The 23,976-nt window shown below is 24.9% G+C and overlaps 1 protein-coding gene across 1 annotated transcript in view; it reads right to left on the bottom strand.

Moving 5' to 3' along the window:
- Positions 1-23,976, bottom strand: part of LOC111675808 (homeobox protein 2) — a 162,385-nt gene that overhangs the window by 27,662 nt on the left and 110,747 nt on the right. Inside the window, exons 8-10 of the mRNA XM_046949238.1 lie at positions 15,869-15,993; positions 10,454-10,532; positions 2,280-2,372 (exon numbers count right to left, since the gene is read on the bottom strand). Of these exons, the coding sequence (XP_046805194.1) occupies positions 2,280-2,372; positions 10,454-10,532; positions 15,869-15,993 (297 nt within the window). The remainder of the gene's footprint in view (positions 1-2,279; positions 2,373-10,453; positions 10,533-15,868; positions 15,994-23,976) is intronic.

Genomic DNA, 23,976 nt, shown 5'->3' with positions numbered 1-23,976 from the left:
CTTTAAAAACGGTAATATATATTGTACAAATTGTTTAGAATTTAGGAAGGAGAAAAAATAATCCCATAAAGAATTTCTGTTAAAATTTCATTTTGGATTTTTTTAAAAAGCGTTTTTATGAGGATGCCTTTGGCTGGCCGCAGGGGTTTCAAATTAGAGATCAATTCTTATATAATTTAACTATATTTGGAAATTTCAGTAAGCACAAAAGTATGAGTTATAAACAATTGTTGGAATTAAATATAAATCATACGTCACCTAGATGACAAGAAATTTACTAAATATAGCCACTATGACATATAATAATAAACAATTTTAGAAATTTTAAACTGATTGAAACTCTATTTTCCATTATCTCAATAGATGTTTTCTACAGCCTTTTTTACCTTTCATTAAGTTGGGTTATTAATTTCTTAGTAAATTCGCGTTTGCTTTATTTATGAAAAACTTCGTGAATTATTCTTATTTTTATGAAGTTCGTTGATTGGTGATGATCAACGAATCAGATTTTGATGTTTTAACCTAATTTTTAGAATTTCAGTTTAATATTGTAGTAATTTACACATATTTTACTTGTATTATATTATCTACATAAATTTATTACTCATCACTCTGTAAATGTAAGTTTTATGTTTATGAGTATTTATTATGATTTTTTCTTGGTACATTTTCTACACAGTTTTGTGTGTTGGCATCTCAGCAATGAATGGTTTGGGTTATAACAAAGTTTAAGTTATAATTCGTATAAGTACCCACAAGTTATTATACAAATACAAACACTAAACATACATATATTATCCATACATACAAAAATAAAAATTAAAAGAACTATTTCTATATTCGGCTATGTCGAATTTTTTATACCCTATTGCAAAGTTTGTCTAAAAATTAAATACCTATTTATATTTTTTCAATGAGTTTCAATTCTGACCTCAGTACAATTTAAAAAATTATCTCCAATCTTTTAAAAATATGTCTTATTTATTTTGAATAGAATAAAACAAATTTTTAAACATATTGCAGTGAGATAAAAATTTTTAATCGCATGTGAGGAACTTAGGACTCTTTCAAAAAATATTTTGTTTTTTTATTTGTCTAGTGTTTATTATATTAAAAAGCATCAGTTGAGAAACTTAAAATTTTAGTTCCTCGGAACACTTTAATATACACTATAGAATATATATATATAGGTGTAATAATTTATTAACTTAAATTTGGGTCGTGGATTTGTTTATGCATTACAAACTACAGCAAAAACGCATAACACCTTCCCTTAAGTATTGTAGGGCTTAAAAACAGACTAGAACTGTAGTAAAAAACTTAAATAAGAATTCTCGTATGGTTATAAACTTTGTCTTGTAGTTTCCTGTATTTTATATTTTCTTTCAATCCTGCTGTTTTAGTCAACTTTTTTCCCTTCTCTGGTGTCAAGTATACAAAAATAAACTTTATTTTGAAGTTTTATCTTTCCAAAAAAATCTTTTCAATGTTTCATATTTCTTTTAATTTTTCTTTCCTTCGTTCCTTTTTTTCTCTACACATCTAAATGCTTTATTTCTATTTTTTATGCAATCTATTTTTTATGAAAAATAAAATGTTTAAATACTATGAATACAAAATTACAAAAAAATATATATACATATATATAATATATATTTTGGTTAAGAATTTGATTTTTTCTTTATCTTTTTCTTCCTTTGCCAATTGTGGTCAATAAAAGAAATGCAAATTATTTTTATTATAATTTTAAAGTTGTCCGTTGTGTATTAAATTTTGTGTTTTTATTTTATATAAGTCTTTCATTTCTCTCTTAAGCATAAGAATTTAGTACGTTTTGAATTTGTAGAAATAGTAAACGAAAAAAATAAGTTTTAGTTATAAAATTTTAGGAGTTAGTATTAAGTGGCTTTTATAAATTGCTATTTGTAATTCTAATGAGAATTCTGGATATTTTTCAAAATATTTAAATAAGTAGATTAAATGATTTTGACTACTTATTTTCTAGGCGATTTGAAAATTATTTTAAACTGGTAAGATGCTATGGATTCTGTTGTTGTATATAAATAAAACTTTTTAATTTTGTTTAAATTAAATTTAAAGCCATACTTCAAGCCAAACGGCAATATTTTTTTGTTTAATAAATCCATTTTGTTTGTTTAAGTTGTTTTTTAAAGGAAATGTTGTAACAACATATTATTTCAGATTTGTGCATTTGTGAGTTTTGGACCAACAAAGAAGAGTGCATGTAAGAAGATTTTTTATTATACAACTCGTCTTACCTGTCCAAATGAAATGCAGCGATCTCAGCATTATGTCTCTCATAGTCAGTAAAGTAAAAATGATTGGGCAAAGTTTGTTGGTCCCTTGGAAATCTGTAATTAAAAAGAACAAAAAATATATATTATAAATCTAAATATGTAAATTAAAAATATATATGAATGTATGATGACAACTGTATATCTGATTTATATAAATACTAAGAAAGTGTTGTGTAAGTAAATAAATTGAAAAGAAAAATTCTTAGTAGTAATACAATCAATTTATAAAAAGAATTCGCACTAAAAGTTATATTTGTTTCAGGAATATTTTAATTAAAACCATATTCATAAGAATAACATAATTTTTGTAAGTATTTGTAATAATAAAACTTATTGCTGCTGTTCCTTACTAACTTACAAACTTACTAACTTACTAACTTACTAACTTACTAACTTACTAACTTACTAACTTACTAACTTACTAACTTACTAACTTACTAACTTACTAACTTACTAACTTACTAACTTACTAACTTACTAACTTACTAACTTACTAACTTACTAACTTACTAACTTACTAACTTACTAACTTACTAACTTACTAACTTACTAACTTACTAACTTACTAACTTACTAACTTACTAACTTACTAACTTACGTTGGACGTTGTGGTCATGCAGGGTTTCATTAAAATAAATGTAACTAAAAGGTCACTTGATACGAAATTTCCCATATAAATAACAAGAAAATTATAACAGAAAATAAATAAGTTTGAATGATTATTTTCTGTAGAAAAAACTTTCATTAAACTTGGATACATATATTGCTTTCCACAGAACAAAGAATTGCATATTTTCATTTATTTATTATAGAAATTGTGAAATATGTAACAGCATACAAAATGTCATATTTTCTTCAGCAATTAAATTCATTTTTTTTTTTTTGACCATATACAACCACAATTAATTATAATAGAGAGAAAGGATTGTTTGTGAAAATATACATTAATTTATGTCCAAAAAGAAACCACAGGGATTAGTAAATGTTTTAATTCCTTCTCTTGAGCTTTATTTTTCTCATTATATTATTGCTACTTTTGTTGTAAATAAAACATGAACATTCCTTCATTAAAGGATACACATTTTCACACTACTCATACTACTTAAAAAAACAACTTCTTATAACGAAGTCAATCTTAAAAGTTAATATGAATACGAACACAGCTAAAATATTGAAAAAGTGATAGATTAACATGCTTTATAAAGTTTATAACACTGAACATCAAGAAGTGAAACGCTGTCAAAAAGTACCTAAGTCTACTGTCAGTCGGTACCTAACTCTATGAATGTATTAGTAAAATTCTCAAGTCATCATAGTAGCAAAAAGTCGAATTAAAAAATATTTAAAAAATGATTACATTTACATTTTTATTTTAAACGATTTCTGTAAATATTTTGCAACATAATTTATCTATAAAATTTTAGAAGAATGTATATTGGCAATATTGAAAAAATAAATAATTTATTTGAAATATTTTTTTTTCTTGTACCATACGAAAATTTACAACATTGTCTTTTTTCAGTTTTAATTTCAACAACAAAACTTTAATATCAAAAAAACATTTTTTTTTCGTTTGTAAATAATAGATTCTTTTCGGGGTATTAAATGTTTTTAAAAAATAATAAAATATAACTTTAAATGACAAAAAATACTTTAAAGTGCTATTAGCCACGAAATTTTCGCGACGAAGTTGTGAAGTTTTGAGAGAGAGAGTGACATATTTACATGGTTGTTGGAGTTACACAGAACTCGTCAGTGAGAAGAGCGTAACGTTATTGTTGTAAAAAAAACTTCACGGTATCATTTCTTGTTGTTCAGTGGTTTGTAAACTAAACTTTATAAAGCTACGCATTTAAATAAGTTATTTTAAAGTAATTTTCGAATCACATTCGTTTATATACAGTACATTCTTATGTATGTTCGTTTGTATGTCCTTCGTAATTACAAAATAACTCATTTTATTTCGTGTGTGTGTAATTTTTTATCTTATTTTATCTTATTTCATATCTACTTAAAAGAAGATAAATGACATTCAATTTATAGTTCAAAAGGAGCACAATGTTGTACGAAATAAATTTAATGTATTTTCATACAAACTTTCATAAATAAACACATTCTCATTCATGCGTTGGTTTATATAGGGATTTACGAATGAATTGTCGAAATTACAAAAAAGGATTGGTTTAAATAGAGACAAGTAAAAAAGCAACAACATAGTATAAACAACAATGACAAATTAATAATTAAATGATTTTAAATTTATACCAATTAACAGAAAATGAAATACTTTTAATCAGTTTTTAATGGAAAAAAGTGAGTTTTAAATGAAGACATTTGTAATATATTTTATGAGATTATAAACATAATCAAAAAATTATCTACCGCAATCGAGCGTTTCTTAAAATATCTTTATAACATTTAAATCCAAGCCGATGTCTATGATCTAAATAATAAGAAATTAAACACAAAGATCTATGCAACTGTTTATCATCATAACTGGTATTACAATCCGAGCATGAAAAGGACTTCCAATAAAACTTCCTATGAAGAAAAAAGAAGTAGAATTCACTACATTTTAATACAGGGATGTCATTTTTATTTGACATATTAAGTCATTCTCAGAAAGTTATCAGGAAGTGAAATTGTATTATTATAGAATACTACTAATTTGACTCAAATAATATTAATATAAACGAATAACTTCCACAGAATGTAATAAAATTCACTTAGTGCTACTTTTGAAGTGGTGATAAATGTTATTTTTTGTAACTACATTTTATTTTTGCTGGGAATATAACAAAAAAACTTTTATACATATTACTTATTAAAAAGCTATATTAACAAATATAAACCCAAGCATCTACACAGAATTTTTCAGGTAGCAAAGAATTTATTTTATTTACATATACCGCAATTTTTATAAATTCATAGATTAAATAATTTCAACATCAATTTAATTGTATTGAATTGGCTTATATCCGCACATCAGTATAAATTGCTTTTTGCTTATAACTTACAATACCATAAACTTGTAAATATTATATGTTTATGATAGAGTTTGTAACAATGAAAACTAACGTAAGTTGGTGAAATCATTTCTCTCTTAATTACTGATTACTGTGTAATTTTAGATAGCTAAATAAAAAACTCATAGCTGCTTCTTAACATTATTTTAAGTCGTGTGTGCTAATAAGCATGGTATCGGCTGTCAGAGAAATCCTCCAGATATAGGATGAAGTAGTTTCGAGCTATAATGAATTATTTTTTCATTGCAATATTTTTAAATCTTAATATTATTATATGTGATACAGATTAGCTAATGATACATCATTAATTTATGTTAAATCTCTACACAATATCACACTTTGGCCATGGTGTAATGTCCGTCTATCCGAAATTTTCGATCACAGTTCATAATTTATATAATTTGAAAAAAAGTGAACATAATCAAGAAAGTCAGTAAAATATTTCCATTAAATTTCGTTGAAATCTCACTACGACTTCAAATACCTCCAATATAGACCATCCGGCTCTATTAATATTGATGTGTTAATGGCTGTGTAAAATAGTTTAATAAAATTTTGCAAAAATATTACTTTTAATATCGTCAATCTAACATAATAATTATTAAAATTTACGGGAGAAACAATTAACTATTTAAATTAAAAAGTTTGTTCTATCAACGCAAATTATTTGTGGTAAATAAATATTTTGTTTAAAAGTGAAATATACCAGTTGTTATGATAGTTGAGAATGGAGTATATACGAATAGATAAATTTGAATTTTTGTCTTTAATATTTAAATGTTTTTGTAGATAGGCCCATATATTTTTTGTCAATAAAACCATTAATTTTGGTGTAGATACTTATTTTGATGCAATATAAACATAAAATCGAATTAGAATTTTTGATTAGTTAGGGCCGTTTGCGTTTAAGATATGTGGATTGTGACGAACAATTTTTTTTTTTAATTCTCATCTTATAAATTTAGGATAGACAGACATTGCACTATTGGTTATAGAGTGATTCTGAGACTACATGTACAACAGTGTATAAGCATATATTAACAGCTTATAAATAATGTAAATATATATAACAAATTTGTTATCGGTCCATAGTCTATATAAAGATCTGAAAATATTAGTGCAATGAAAAACTAATGAACTATAGCTCGAAGAGCAACGATGTGCAAAAATATTCTTCAACTAAAATGTAAGAAATTAAATTCTCTATAAAAATTACGTATGTGAAAACACGTACGATACAAAATAAGATAGGTATTCGCTAAAAACTGATTTTCAATGCCTTAATTCCTTACTATATATGTGGCTAAGAAAAAGCTATGTGCAATTTTCATTAAGCTACCAAAAAAATTCTCAGATTGCTAATTTTTTTCTAATTTTTCTAGGGTAACATATACAAATTTTACTGCGAACAAATTTACTGGCAAAATAAATTAATTCTATCAATTACTGCAGTATTGCCAAACATTTTACTTATACTATTAAGAAATACTTTTTGAATTATTTTAAATAGCCGAATATTTCATGTAGAATATTATTATTTGGTTGTCTTTCAATGATTGGCAACTTCTACAGTTTGTGTATTTTCCCTTTTGCTTTTAATATATTCCAAAAAATATTTTTATGTCGTTGTAAAGGAAGAGACATACGTTTATAGATGCTGACCATGCAACAAAGTTGGATTGGTTGCTTGAATATATAAAATACATTAATACATTTAGTACTGTATTCGGCAACACTGAATTTCATAACTCCTTCACGATATTAAGAAATAAAATACAATTTTCAAATTAAATTTAAATAAACATACGGTAGAGGGACTTAAATGAACTTGGCTCTACAAAAAATTCATAATTTATAGAAATTATATGTGAAGGAACAGGCTTTCCACAAGGGTAAGGAATATAAAAAATATAATGACATTTACTCTAAAGTTATTAATGGAAACGAAAACAAAAAATATCAATTGTTTTCAAGTGTTGATTTTCGCAAAGCATTTTGTATAAGTTTAAAGTTTTAAATGTGTTGGTATGGTTGGCTGAATTGATATAAAATATATTTGCGTAATCCCAGCAAACATTTTTATTTGAAAATTATAAGTATTTTTATTTGTTATATTGTTATGTATAAAAATGATGATTTAGCAGCAACACTGGTTGATTTTGAAACAAATACAACTTTTTATAAGCTTTAACTGAGAGGACAGTCTACAGGACAGGGCGTTTGTAACGCCCAAAAATATAGTTTAATAACTTAAAATATACCAATCGACTTAGAATCACTTTCTTGGCCATGTTCGACTAAACATTCATATTTGTTATAAATTGATTTCGATTGCTCTTCGGATGTAAATATCTGTTTAAATTTCAATGTTTGTTGGTGGTAAATTTGCAGGAAAATGGAGACAATATTATACCATTGATTACATTTCATCTGACAGTTAAATTATTTCTTTTTATTATTTTCCATATTAACAATCCTTATGACGGATTTCATGTCATTTCTATCTTTAAAATGTGGTCGTAAGTATTTTTTTAATACATATATTTATATGTATGTGTGTCATTAATACTATTTTCTTTCTGTTTTACTTTTAAATATTTGCAGTAATTAAAAAACATTAATGTGATCCATTTGCTAATAACACAGGAAAACAACATTAAATTTTTTTTGAAACCAATACCAATATTTTTAGGTGCTAAAATCGAATCTGATATTGGTTTTACTTTGTTATTTTTTTGAAATTGGGTATTGAATATTTATTTCATATATGTATTACGGACCTTTTTATTTTATTCCTATCTTAATTGTTCATAAGTCACATTGAATAACTTTACAATATTTGAACGATTTTTGCTGTTAAAATTCAAAACTATAAATAAACTGGTAAAAGTTAACAAAAATCATTTTCCCATTCGGAGCTGGAAATTTTTAGAATGCACTTTTATAAAATGAGATGGAAAATATTTGAATCTTTTGTAAAATTAAATAACTTAATATTTGAGACACAGAGATCAAATATTAAAATGTGTAAAATTGAAGGGGGTTCTTGTCATTTTCAGAAAATTATTTAAAAAGTTTTTTTCATCGTTAGTCTGAATAATTACAATAGTATGAATTTGTACACAGTACTAAATCTAAATAATTTTTTATGATCAAACTTGAAAGATATTTTGAAGAAAATATTTTTTTTTACAAAATCTTGATTTCTATAATTAATTTCCACATATTTGTTTGATATTTCCTGCAAAGTTTAAATGTATTTCATCATCCTTCGTCTCAAGATTTTCTTTTGTATTGTAGATGTATGTACATGAATATGTGTGAGTGTGTCTGAAGTATTTTATTAAGTACACATATAAAATGACGTTTTCAATAGTAAGTAAATATTCCCTCTTTTACATACCCTACAGTATGGGGTTTCCAGTTTCACCTATCACTTCAAGGAACTATTTTATATACTTAAATGATATTTTATTTTAAGATACATATGTGTATAATATAATTTGACAAATGGACGATTGGGTTTATTATATACTTCCATATACACAAAGAATATGAAAGAAGTTTATATAAGTATGAATATTTAATTATATATTTCCGTTTTTTAATATTTTGCTTTCGTTTTTTTTTTACTTTTTTGATAACAAGCCAATTTCACTAGTAAAACTTTTTGTATGTTAAGGGAATTTAATTAACAATATAAATTTTTATTTAATGCAATAAACTCGTATATTTTTGTAAAGAGAGGAAAATATGGAATTATGATTTGTAATATACTGCAGCTGCTGACTGCTGCAGTAATTGTATTGAATATTTAAATATCAATTCTTACGTTTACTAAATAATTTGACAATATTCATAAATTTTATGAGGACACTGAGAGTAAATATAAAGCAGTAGTAGTTAAAATTATTAAAAGCATAGTTGAGTTGAAAAAACCAAGAATAAATATTATATTACTCTTCCAATAATGTTTGATTATCACATGACTACATATAGCTCTTTTATATTTTTAATAATTAATTATTTATTTACTACTAATATTTGTTTTCTTTAATTGACCCAATAAATATGAAATAAAGACAAATGTATAATGGATTTTTTTAATAAAAGATAAAACCAGAGAAATAATCGCATAGTAATTTCATTGTAGAATAATTTCTTAAAATATTGATAAATTAGAATCGGATTGGAAAATTGAATTAAAGAAAAGTTTTTTTTTTAATTTTAAATAAAAGTTAAAAAATTTTATATAAAATCTGTGTACAATAATATTTATGTATTATATACGTTTAATCCATCAGTCAAAGGTCCTCCTTCATTAACAAACGATTATTTTTTAAAAAATTTTAAAATAAAATTTCGTATGGAAAATTTGTTTATAAATCTTTTCTAAAAGAAAATGTTGTTTATAAAAAAAATGGTAATCAAATACATGAATTGAAAAACTACATTTCAATACTTAAGTTTTGTAAGTATAATTTTAAAATTCCTTACTATTTTTATAATTGTAAGAAATTTTGAAAGAATGTATGTAAAAAAAAAAATTACTAAATTTTGTTTTAAGAGTTTCAGTTTCTTCTTACGATTTGTTTTATTTATTAATTTCATTAATTTCTTTAAAGAGCAATATTTTTTTGACCTAATTTTGGAATCGAATTTTATGGACAAAAATACACTCGGCACTAACTCTTTCCCACACTAATACATACAATGTATATAAGGGGAACTTTATGCCAGCGCTGAAAATGGCCTAATCTTGGTGGAAATTTCATTCAAATCGGAAGACATCATTTTTTAAGTTGGTCACTTGATACGAAATTCCCAATAAATATTATTAAATTTTATTTTTTGTCGGAATTTTAATAAAGATTAATTTATAATGAACAATGAATTTAAGGAAAAGGAAATAATAATTGGATTATACATACATATATGTATGTACATCATTATGTAAAGAAAGTTTAAAGTAAAAGAGTTATACAATAAGTATAATAGTATTGTAATTATGTTTTAATTATAAGAAAAAATAAGTTTATTTTAAAGCAAATATGTTTTATAGCAAGTCATATATTTAAATTAATAGAAATGTAAATTGAAAAAACTTACCGCATTGGTTTCATTAATGCTTTAACCTCATTTTGATATTCAATCATTAGTTTGAGTTGTGTGCCGCCTTCCTTTTGTACTAAAAATATATAAAAAATAAATAGTAAATTAATTAAATATAATGATTATTATAAACAAGTTTTTATTAGGAAAGTTATATAAGGGACATAATAACTAAAATCACTAAAGCACAATTTCATCACAATTTTTAGTGTGAACTAATACGGAGATAATCGATACTGAATATATTTTAAACTTAGATTTTTTTAATACTACAACAAGGTTTTAAGATCATTGCTCTGTTTCTTAGGTATTTCTAATAAGTTCTTCAGCAATAATTATATTAGATCATTGAATCGTATGAATTGTGAAACATTATTATTGTTTAGAAAAGGAACCACGAATAAGTAAAAATTCCTTTTTTGATAGAATTCACAAAATTCTTTATTTCCAAATTTATTGAAGTTTTATTTCCAAATTTATTGAAGTAGGAACAAAAATAAAATTAAAAATTGAATATATAAAATATTTCAAATTATATGGTGAAAATCTGCGCCTTTAGTTTATTTAGTGGTCCTTTTTAAAGGACTTCAAAAATTAAAATAAGTACATTTTTCAAAAAATATTTGAATATAATTTTACTGATCAAGCGACCATAAATTTAATGTCAAAAAACCAGAAGAGTTGGGAAAAATTGTTAAAAATGCGTATTAAGTTTTCTAAAGGACTTCTAAGTTTAAAAAAAAATATTTTATCAAAAAAAACAACTCTAAGCTAAATGTCATAAAAGCGTACAAACGTCTTCATATTTAATATTGTATTTATGAACAATTGACCTCGAGCTCGATAAATAGGTTTTATTGATTGTTAGAAATTCTGAATTTTTTTCATTCTATTTTTAATTTGTAAAGAGTAAATGCGCAGTATTTTAGTCTGAAAATATCTTAAATAAAACATAAATTTTATTAAACATTTAATAAAATATGAAATTTAATTATATCTAAATAAATACTAAAAAAGAAAGAATTAAAATTATGCACATGTTTTAATAAAGAGTACTTATTTATAATTTAAGGTTTTTGCTTAAATGTTGGCTTTCTAAGGAATATGCATATGTATGTATTCATTGAAATTATGTTTATTAAAATTCCTTTTTTTTCCTTTGAATGCTTATGAATTCATTTAAATGTTAAAAGAATTAACATTACTACAAAAAAGGAAAACGTATATGGCTTAAGTCTATTACCATGGTACTGTATATAATGAAAACCTTTGATTGAATAAATAATTTTATAATTAAAAAAAAAACAAATAAGTTTTCGTTATACGCGTACTTCAAATTGTGCATATAAATAAATAAAATGTAAATCGGACATCACCAAGCATATAAATTTATACTCTATTTTTCATTTATACTCTATGAAATACATATGCAAATTCTCCAGAGAAGTTCCATAGATATGTATATTTAGTAGCTTTTGTTTTAATAAAAACAAACCCATAATAGTTATAATAACAATTATTATAGTAATAAAAAATTTACCAAGAATTATAGTAAAAGTTTGTCATTTGAAAAGTTTTGCAAAATATTTACACTTGAATGTGATAGTGGAAGTGTGCATATCCTTGTCATAGTTGTATATTAAAAAATTTCTTACTATATGTATTTTATATTTTTATCTCACAAAATTAAAGTACACATTAAAATATCTCAATTTTTTTAATAAGTTAAAAAAAATTAAAATACTAATTTTTAGATTTTATATTAAAATTAAACACCTCGAAAAACAAGTAAAAGAATTACCTAAAATATTCCCTGTTAGGGACTCATGTTTCTATTTTTTTTTTTTTCAAAAACCTTGGATTAAAAGGAACGTGCATGCCAAATTTTATAAAATTTCCTTTACAAATTTCAAGGTTTACATAAACGGACAGACGAACATAGGTAAATCGTTTCAGAAAATGATCCAATTGGTATATTTATATTTTTTTAATAATATTTTACTAATACTTAAAAAAATGAAGCAACTTCCTAAAAATTTGTTTAGAATGCAAAAGCAACGAAATTTAGAGATTTAAAATGCTTTTTGGGGCATTTATAACATTTAAAATGGGTTGTTATTTCAATATGAAATAATTCGTCAAAATTCAAAAATGAAATAAATCTCTATTTTTGGAGGAGTTACTTATTTTTTTAATTTTATTTTTATAAATAAATATATATGTTTGTTGCAAAGCCTTCAAAAATGTTGGACATATCATATAGAGGCAAATCCGTTCTTATTTGGGAAATAATAATGGATTGATCTTAACAATTTTCAATAAGCTTCGTCCCTGTGACAATAGAAGGTCATATACCAAATTTCATTAAATTATCTTCAAAATTGCGACCTGTAGTTTGATTAAAAGTTTACATGGACGGACGGACGGACATAGCTAAATCGATTCAGAAAATGATTCAGAGCCCACTAAAGTGGTGAAGGGTATAATAAATAAAAATTTATCCAAATAGAGCAATTTGTATATGCAAAAAATAAATAATCTTAAAACAACACTTAAATTCAGAAAATCATACAATATTTATAAACGACATTAAAATTGCCAAAAAAAAAACAAAAATATTTATTTATTTAAACTAAAAAAATATAAAAACAAACCAAATTCATTAACTTAAAACAAATATTTATATATGAAATAGTTTTTTTTGTTTTGTTAAAAGTAAATATTATTCAACTTAGCAAAAATAAATTTCTATATGTGACTACCCAACAAAATTATTATCATTATATCATAAAATACTTCATATTGGAATTGAAGTCATTTTCATCCCACTGAAGGCAAATACATACTTTCTACATAATAAAAGCATTCTCAGCAACACAAACACTACTTATAAATTTAGTATAAGTATATTAAGTGAAAATAATTAGTTTGTTGAATGTCTTAAAAACTCTTGTTCGCTGGGTATATTGTATATTTAAAAACTGTGGTAAAGTTGTATTAGTTTCTAACAGCATATCAACTTTCAGGACGAAGTTATATCAAACTGGTTTAGTATGTTTTATAGCACAAAACTTTTTTTACATCCTACAGAAGTATAGTGGGGAAGCTATTATAAGCTTGTGGCAATGTTTAAAATGCATGAAAATTATAATCCTATCCACCTTGAAATACATTAATCGATTTAGAAAAATTATTTAAAAAAAATGGCAATATTTATTATTTTTTTGGAGAGATTTATTAAAAATGATTAAAATGGGTTAACTTTGTAACTATGTCCCATACCGAATAGGGGTTTTAATTGCTCATAATTATATTAAATATACAAAAATAATTTTAAAATAATATTTTGCAGCGAAATAATGTTGTAGTAATAAGAATAAAAAATTTGGAATTTTACTTAGAAAAAAATTGTTATCGCTTATAAGTTTCGTTCTCTGACTCCAGAAGGAAGAGATTTCTTTTAAGTAATACGAATTTGTTTCATATTCGTATCATATTCCTTGCTTGTAGGGATTAATAAATAAGGTTAAATTTACTACTTATACTTAGTTGCAACAATAAAATTTGTACAATCTAATTGTACAATACATATGTACATATCACATACACAAGTTACTGTATGAGTTGACAATAGGCCAGTCCTTCAAAAATATTAAAAATTACTAAATATAGATCTTATTTAAAATAAAATTGAAAAAAAAAAACAATTTTCTACCTATTTATTTAAACATTATCTAATTCATTTTTATACATATATATGAACATGTATATGTAACTGAATAACATTCTGAGACCCATCCGATACCAGTTTATTTTATAAGAACAAGTCTAGTTCACATTAATAAATGTGTTAGCAAAGAAAAACTATATTTATATATAAATACACTTCCAGAAATGTATACATGTATATATTCATGTTCATAACAAAAAAATTTTTTAACGCATACATACACATATATATGTGAATCCTACACAATTATGAAGAGAAAAGTGGCATTTGCAAAGTACAGTGTTTACCTTCTAATGCGCGACTGAATATTTAAAAATTTAAACCTTAATGCCTTTCTTTTATCCTTTCGGGACCCAACTCAAAATATATAGTAGGCCTGAGACAAATTAAAAGGCCAGATGAATGAGTGTAACTTTTCACCTATTGGTCCTAGCAAAAATTGTCCAAAGGAGTACAGAAAGATATTTCTATAAAAAATAAATTTTTTTAATATTTTAATCATATTAGGCTATCGACTATTGGTCATTAAAAATTATCTTGTTTGGTAAGCAATTATAGTTGAAAGCTAGTTTAAGCTCCTTTAAGAAGCTATTGCATTGTTCTTTTTGAATAATATTACCAATATATGGCTTCATATATTGGTAACATAAAAATCACTTAAGAATTCCTTATCATACGTTAGCTCTAAACTACTGGCATTAAATTCTATTAAAAAAATAATAATTAAAATAATGGCATTATATTCTATTAAAAAATAATAATAATAATTAATGTTATTGATATCGACCACTCATTATTAAGTAATGTATGAAATAACTACACTATCTACATTACATTTTATCAAAATTTTAAAATTCCACTTGTAAGATAACATTTAGTCGGACATGCTCTGTTACAACTTTTTAGTTATTACATTTTTGTTGTTATTAGTTTTTATATATAATTTTTCCTGTGTATGAAAAATTATGCATGTAAATCAAAACTTTACAAAACATAAACAAGTAAATAAACCAACAAAAAATATGAATACATAAATATAAATATGTATGTATGAATAAAAATAAAAGTTATAAGTATAAACATAAAAATATACTTAAAAAGATTTGTTTCGTTGTTGGTGGAATATGGAAAGTTTTTTTTATTTCAACATACATACATACTACTATACATCTACATTAAAATGTGTACTTTAAGTTTGGTTAAGTTATTATTTAAATGATAGTTTTTGTTTGTATTTGTGAGTGAATTTTACCTTCAGTTCTGGTTTTATTTGTGTATTCTTATAAGTAAACTACATATGTATATATGTATGTGAGCAAAGAAATTTAATTGAATATAAGTCTTTGCATCAAAGAAATTACAAACTAGTTAAGATATTTCAAAACTTTTAAATTCAAATGAAAATTTAAAAAAAAAGATGTATAATACATACATATGTGTCTCTTTTTTAAACTGCTGGGTTTTTGTATACAAATGTTTTTGCGTATATTTATTTGTTTTATATTTTGTTTATTTTAGCAAGGCTTTTGGTAGAAAAAACATATCTATCATTTTAGGATAATATTTTTATTACGATTTTTTAATATTTTTAATAACAATAATAATTTTGTGAAATCAAAAAAAAAAAATAATTTTTAAATAGAAAAAAGCCAATAAAAATATATTTTGAAATATTCACTTACCAACATGTTTGATGGGTAATTTATGCATATCTTCGAGTAAAGCATCGACCAATGTATCATTTTCACTATACAATTCGTGTTTTGAGATTCTTAATTGGAATTTTTCTAAGTTTGTTGCATTTTTGCTGTAACAAAAAATATATATATTTGTAATTTGTTTAGAAAATATATTATATGTGTGATAATTCAAACTTAATTTAATAAAATATTTTATACAATTTGCTTAATGTAATATTTATTAAATTTGTGTACAAATTCATTATTTGGCATAATAATAATCTTTATGGCGTATAATTAATATTTAATACTGTGTCTAGAGTTAATCTTAATAATACGTTCATAAAATACAAAACTTCACTTTTATACGTAGAACTGATATATTCTCATCAAAAAATAAAATTCAGTTTATTATAATGTAATATTTCTTTAATTTGTTTTCATGGAGTTAATATTTGTTGAGCTGCGTAAAGTGACGAAATTTTCTGTTTAAGGTTTAAATTAAATTTTTTTAAAAGTGAACAGAATTAATTAATTTTAATGTTTTTTTTTTATCCGATTTAACAGAAAAACTAATTCCAGTATTTCAAGACTTTACTGTTTTATATTAACGATATTTATATAAGTAACATATAGCTTTATTACACAAAAAAAACATCATAAAATGTACAAAATAATAAATAGTACACGTACGTTGTTTTCTATATAAACGTATGGGTAATATTTAATAAATGGTTCTCATACTCTATGCGTAAGGATATTTTTAAGTAATTTTCTTACAGTATATAAAAAACTTATTTTTATGAAAAATAAAGTTATATTATTAAAAATGGTTTATTTTTTCAAATTGAAATTAATTAAAAGTTTCTTTTGGTTATAAATTATTTATAGAATTACGCACAAAAAAAAGATAAATATAACTGTAACACAGTTTTACATGAAATTATATATAATAATAGAACAATCGGCATTGATGATTAGAACGACAAAGCTAGTTAATTTTTGAGTTAAAAAAATTTAATACAAAATATTTTAAATGTTTTTGTTTTCGTGTCTCTTCCGAAAACAAATTTATCAGTCGAGGAAAAATATAAAGTTTTAATTTATGAAATTAATTTGTATGTTGGACTTAAAATTCCTAAAGGTTTAAATTTTATATATTTTATTTTAAAATTACAATCTAAATAGACTGTTTAAAATTCGTTTTTCGCCAACAATTTAATTGAAGCCATTAAATTTTGTCTAGCCAAAAGTCAACATTTAAACACACTGCTAAATGGAAATAAAAATATATTTTTTTCTTTGCATCCTTCATAGAGCCTTGTTTTGTGTTTTTGCATGACATTTTTCATCACGATAATGCAGTAAAACAAAAAGAAAAACTTTATACTTTTTTTAATTTTTTCTATTTTTTGCTCCTAATGTTTTTAGCATTTCTTTTGACACTGACATAAAACAGTTTATTTTAAATTAAGAGAACATTTATATCAGCGCCCCAGTGTACGGTTATAGTTTCATAGAATCGTAGAGCTTTTGTTTAACTCATAAAGCTTGTATTCAATTCTGTTGATTTTTTTAAAGAATTTTTTATATATATTTATTTTTTTTTTTTTGCATTTAGTCGTTCATTTATTCACTGACTCTGGTTTATATTGTCAATGACTGGCAAACATTTGTAAGTTATAATATAGAAATGAAACAAATTTCAAATAAAATGATTTTATTTACTTGGTCTGAGCACAGACTTCCCTCTCACTCTTCTCATTCCTCATGTACATGTTTTTTTTAGGGTTTATCCCATTTTGAAAAGAAATATGAAACCATCACCAAGTATAAAGCGACATGAGTATTTATGATTACAATGGTCCTGGAATTTAAAATGAAGTTGAACACAAGAAACAAAAGAAAAGCGACAAAAAATAACAATGAAGAAAAACAGCAACGATGACAACTTCCTGCAGTAAAGTTGGCAGTGGAGTCAAAGAAATATATTAAAAAAGGTTGTTAGTAACATTTATACAAAAAAATTTTGCAGACTACATAAAATTACTTCTACTTTTTGATACCTTAAGAAGAATTTTAAATTTATCAATACATTTGCGTAAACCAAGTAAACACTTCAATCATATATATTTAATAAAAATTGTTCATGACTTTATACTATTAATTAGATTTTAAGACGTTAGACGTTAAAGAAAACTAACACGTAACCATTTCGACTGGGTTTTATAACCATGAAACTAGACAAAATCATGAGTTCACATCGAGCATCAATAAAACATTTTCCTTTATTTAAAAATCCTTGTTAATACATACAATTTTAGATTACCTTTAGGGCGCTTCAAATTCACCTACTAAGGAACCAAAATATTTAACTTTTTCAACATTTTGCCTCATGCGTGACAGTATATATTTTATGTTTAGGAAATGATGATTTTCATCATTTTTGTTCGTTTCTTTATTTTTATACTACACAGTCTTTACAACTAACTCCTTTTGCTCTTTTACTGTAAAAATAAACAAAATATAAAAGAAATATAAATAGACTATGTAAAAAGTGTCATACATATTACATTAGGGTGGCAACGTATTTTTTTGCTAAAAATAATATTAAAAATAACGTTAACTTTTTGTGGTAAAAGTAGTATTTTACTTGTTTTCTATAAATGTTGTCACCCTAATAAACATACATATAAAATACTAAATAATATGATGAAATATGTTAAACAATGCAGAAGAATAAAAAAATCTACAGAAAAAAAACGAAAACAAAAAATTAAGACAATGCGAATAAAAATAAGTTACAGGAATCCTGTAAAAAGGCAAAGGAAGTAAATAGTCTCCTGCATAGTAATAAGTCATGTCCTTATTATACTCTATTGTGTCTTAAGAAGAAAGAAGAAAAAAATCGGAAAAAATACTTACATACTTACATACAACAATTAAATATACGTTTTATGTTGTTGCGAGTAAAAGAGCATGTTGGCGACAACAAAATTTAGAGGAAATGTGGTACAACAAAGGAGCCGGAAGTAAAATCTGAGCCAAATTATTTTATAACTACAATAACTTTATGTTAATTTTATCTAAATACAAAGGGAATTTACGAAAAAAAAATTGAAGATTTTTACTTTTAGTAAAGTAACAAAATAGTGCTTAGAATAATAATCAGTATGTACATTTTATGAGAACATTTGCAATATAATAGAAACTTTTTAAAGCTTTGGTACAATTCACGAATTTGGTAAATATTCGCGATGGGAATCTGGAAACACCTGATAAGCTTTAAACTTGTGTGCCTGGCTATAAAATTATTCAATTTTAAAACTTCAAACATTTATTTTAATTTAAATAGCTGCCGCTTGAGTACACAAACTTTGTTCTTCAGTTCTTTGGTACACTCTCTCAACCCGGTGTCATTTTACCATGATGGGAGACATAATGTTAATGTAATTGCAATATCGGTGCTACCAGCACATCTAGTCTGCCAGGAATATAAAATGGTGATCATCAAATATTACCTCGGCGTCTTCATGGAATGATTTGACTTGGGGTCGAAGAAGAGAACCACATAATCTGGTACCACAGCAACCGGTAGCCTTTTGGGTTAGACGTTGTGACTATGGTTTAAGGCTAAACTTGCGGGAAGAGAATGTCGTTTAAAAGAAAGAGACACGGACAAATCTATAAATCGGGATAAGTTTTGTACTGTTGCTGAGCTGCATTGAATGGTGGTGGATGCAAGGTATCTTATACAAGTGATACAATTATATTTTCTTTTCTTGCCCAGCTATGTTTATGGAAACTCGTTATATCAGATTTGCACAGTATGTTCTCTGTGATTAAGATAAAAAGAGACTAAAAAAATAATATTTTCGCTAAAATATTTTGAAATTTAGTACAAATTAATTTAAATTAAACCGAATTCTCAAAGTCGATTTAAAAATTAGGTTCATCGTGGATCAGTACTGAATCAGGTATTTTGAAATTGCTTTCTTGTGAAACCACTCTAAATTGATTTGACTATTTTTTTTTTTTGCTAAAATGATAAATCAATCGCATTATGGGATTGAATAAATTATTTATATTATTTTACTAATTCAACATTATCTGAAACCAACAATACATTTTAGCTTAAATTAAACCGAATTTTTAAAATAAGTCGATTTAAAAATTAGGTTTATCGTTCTTAATGGATCCGTACTTGAATCAAGATTGATTAAATGAAACCCGTACCACCCCAGAAACAAATAATTTATGTCATACTTTAAAAACGACGTCTTAACCACATCTAAAAATGCGATTATATATTTTTCGCTTTTATTAATCAAATATTTCCTTAAAAATGAAAGAGATGTATAACAGTCACTAGAAATAACATATTCGTACTTCAAACTTTGGTGAAAAACCAATGAAATTAACATAAGGATGTCATTGAACATATTCGTTTTATTTTTGACATCCAAATATCGGATTTTTATTGCATTTATGAATAATATTAGATGTAGTTCATAGTTGTCAAAAATGAACAACATTCCTTAAATGACACGCTAATGTAAAATTCAAAGGTTTTTCACCAAAATTGAAAGTACCTCATTTATGTTATTTGTGACGAAAGTTCTACTTCATTTCGTCACTTAAGTCAATCTTAAATTGATTGACTTGGTTTTTCTAAGAAAACTTTAAAAAAATGGTTTCAAGAGGTATTTTTTTTCAAATACTTCTCAAGGAAAAGAAGAAATAAAACCAGAAAAACAATTTTTTTAATACATACCAAAAAAATATTTTTTATGAAACTTACTTCCTAAGAAGTTAGAAAATATATCACAGCACAATCTAAGATGGTTTTTTTCATATCGTATTCCTAAAGGGATGAATTGGAGACCATTAACGCATGATATGTTTTAAACTAAATTGGTATCTAATAATTAATAAAATTATTCATCAAAAAAATTGCCGAGAATTCAACATAATCTGTATAACCTAAAGGCTGCATTGCGAAATTACACATCCATCATTTTTGTTTTGTGTTCAACAAATCACAAATAAAACATTTCGAAAATGATCATATTATATATGAACATTTTGAGTGAGTGTTTTTGTAGCTATAGTAAAAAATTGTGGTATATGTTTAAAATTTAATACTTCCGCACTCAACATCAGTTTTGAAACTAGTAGCAACCATCATTATGGACACTTTTGCAAAATAACAACAATGATTACTAGAAAAGGATTGTATAACTAGCAAACTAATATTAACAGAAACTATAACAACATCATTATTATGATACTCATGTTGAATGTTACTAACACTATTAAACATTAGGCCAAGGATAACAAAACTATTAGGTTTATATTTACATACATAGCGGAAAAATTAAAGGGACGTTAAGGGGCTAAAATGAGAAGTAAAAGAGAAAAAACACTAAAATGTTATAAATTATAGTGTTTAGCATTTTAAACGTTTTGAACGACCTATTTTTCATGTTTTAAAATTGCCTCAAGGCCAAGTCTTAACATGCCACAAAAGTTTGTATTACAGCTGCTCCCTGACTGCTGCCATTGCTATTGCTGATGTTGCTTGGTTGTCTCTCACTCTCGCCCCTTTCTTTGCTTCTTAGCTGGTTTTATGTTTAAGCATCAATGTCTTCTTCTACTCGTTTTTTTTACCCTTCGTTTGGTTGTAAACGTTTAGTTTTTTCTTCAGTTTGCCTCTATTGCCCCTGAAGCTGAATATTTTTGTTTTCACCACCATTACTTTGGGGCATAGAATTACACACACACACACAAAGGAGTATACAAATGTTTGTTTCAGTTACAGTAAGACAGTGTCTTTAAAATGATCATGATGTATGTGTGTAGGCATTTAGTTTTATACCCTACACCACTACAGTGTAATGATGTCTGTAACACTCAAAAATATTCGTCGTTTAAAATATGTCCGTATGTGTGACTACGTATACCTTATGCGCACTCTACACGTTGTAATTTTTAAGATAATTTTGATGAATTTTAGCAGGACAAAGCCTACCATAAATGGTGGAAATCGGACCTACAACTTTTACATGTTGTATAAATCTATATATTACTAATCGAGCCTGATTTCACCCTAGACCCCATACAAAGTCTCCTTCAGAAAAGGACTTGAAAATATTAGTATTACGAAAAATAACTTTAATATAAATTTCTCCATGTCTCCGCCATGTCACATACATATGTATGGTGAATAGTAACCACATTGAATTAAAAAATCCAATAAATATCTTATAACTCCCATATAAAGTTTTTTTTTTTCAAATATTATTTTATATCTGAATAGAGTATCACATAGTCAAACTTGACCCAATATACTTTTTTAGCTGCTTTACGTTGGTAGTTGCGTTGTCGTGACAAGTTTTTTCTATTTATTTTTTGCAGCAAAAAGGCTTAAGCTAAGAGGCAACAAAAAGTGAAAAATTCTACATTCAAATGCTGCATTTGGTGGGATGTGGCTGTTTAAGTAGAGGGGAGGATTTGATTCTTCCTGCAGTTTTTTACTAACTCTGCTACTATAAAGAGAACTACCTAAAAGTTGTTAATAAAATTCAACAAGCCGATATCAAATATTGAGTGTAGAAAGTTGTTTCTAAGCTCATCCTCGTAGAACTTTTACTGTCACTGTCAATGTGGTTGTTATATTTATGTGTGTATATTTATTTAAATGTGTTTGTGTTTATGTGCATGAAGGACTATTTGTTTAAATTTGTACGTGTGTTTTTTTATGAAATAGTGCTACTTTTTAAGCAATTGCCTGTAAACAAACTCCCTGCTTTCCACTCTCCAAATCACGTCTTAGTATTCCATTTGTCAATTTTACTTGGCTGACTCTTATTTTCATGTTTCTTTTTATGGTTTTAGTGGTTTTAAAAACTAATTTTTTATGCATTCCTTCGAACAGTTTTTTGTGACTAGCATTCAGTTTCTGTCAGCTTTTGAGGTTTTCTCTAGCTATTCATCATAAAACCACAGTTAATACTTAATTATATGCGCAAACACAAAAAGACATAAAACAACAAATGAAATGTTTGAAAAATAACAACAGAAAACAAGTAAACGTTATGTTTCATTTCATTAGATCATTAGATTATAAGGTTATTTTCCATTTGTGAGTAAAAATACGGCTTGTCATAGGTGGAATGTTTTTTAAACTTCAAATTCACTACATCTAAAGTCATTCTCAGGAAGTAAATTTTATGTTCGTTTTTTTTGGAAGTTATTAGAAAGTGTAGTTTTATAGAGAGCAAATAATTTGACACAAATAATATAAACATAAATAAATAAATAAATAAATTACGCATATATATATATATATATATATATATATATATATATATATATATATATATATATATATAATATATATATATATAATATATATATATATATATATATATATATATATATATATATATATATATAATATATTATATATAATATATATATATATATATATATATATATAATATATATATATATATATATAATATATATATATATATATATCAATTTAAAATAAAATTGGTTTAATTAAAAAGACAATACAAAAAGTATACCTTCAGTTTAAACAAAAAATTGGATGATTTTCGCTCCTTTGGAAGTTTATAAATATCACTTCCATAGAAGGTAAAAAAGTTCACTTAGTGCTACTTTTGAAGTGGTAATAAATGTTATTTTTTGGAAGTACTTTGTTTCGTTTTTAATGGGTTTCTCTTTAGAAAATCATACGATTATAGCGATAAAATTTGGCTTAAATGCAAAACAATTCAAAACTTTTTTTCAAGAGTTATACGAATCGGACCATAATTGATCCTCGCTTCATATACTCATCTTGCAGAAAAACTGGATTTTTTTAGGTTTATACGGTTTGGCATAACCAAATATGTCACTATTATGTAATACTCATAAAATCTATTTGAATTTTAACATTGTAAAATTATAAAGGATTAAAATTAAAAAAAAATATTAAAAAATAGAGTTTTAAATTAAAACAAATACTATCAAACACATATAAAACATATTACAAAAACGCGAAAAACATTTACTAAACAAAGCTTTTCAATAGTGACAAAAAT

The sequence above is a fragment of the Lucilia cuprina genome, chromosome 4 (genome assembly GCF_022045245.1).
Source record: "Lucilia cuprina isolate Lc7/37 chromosome 4, ASM2204524v1, whole genome shotgun sequence".
Classification (NCBI taxonomy): Eukaryota; Metazoa; Arthropoda; class Insecta; order Diptera; family Calliphoridae; genus Lucilia; species Lucilia cuprina.
Note: the sequence above shows the minus strand (reverse complement) of the source record. Positions and strands in the feature narration are given on the sequence as shown.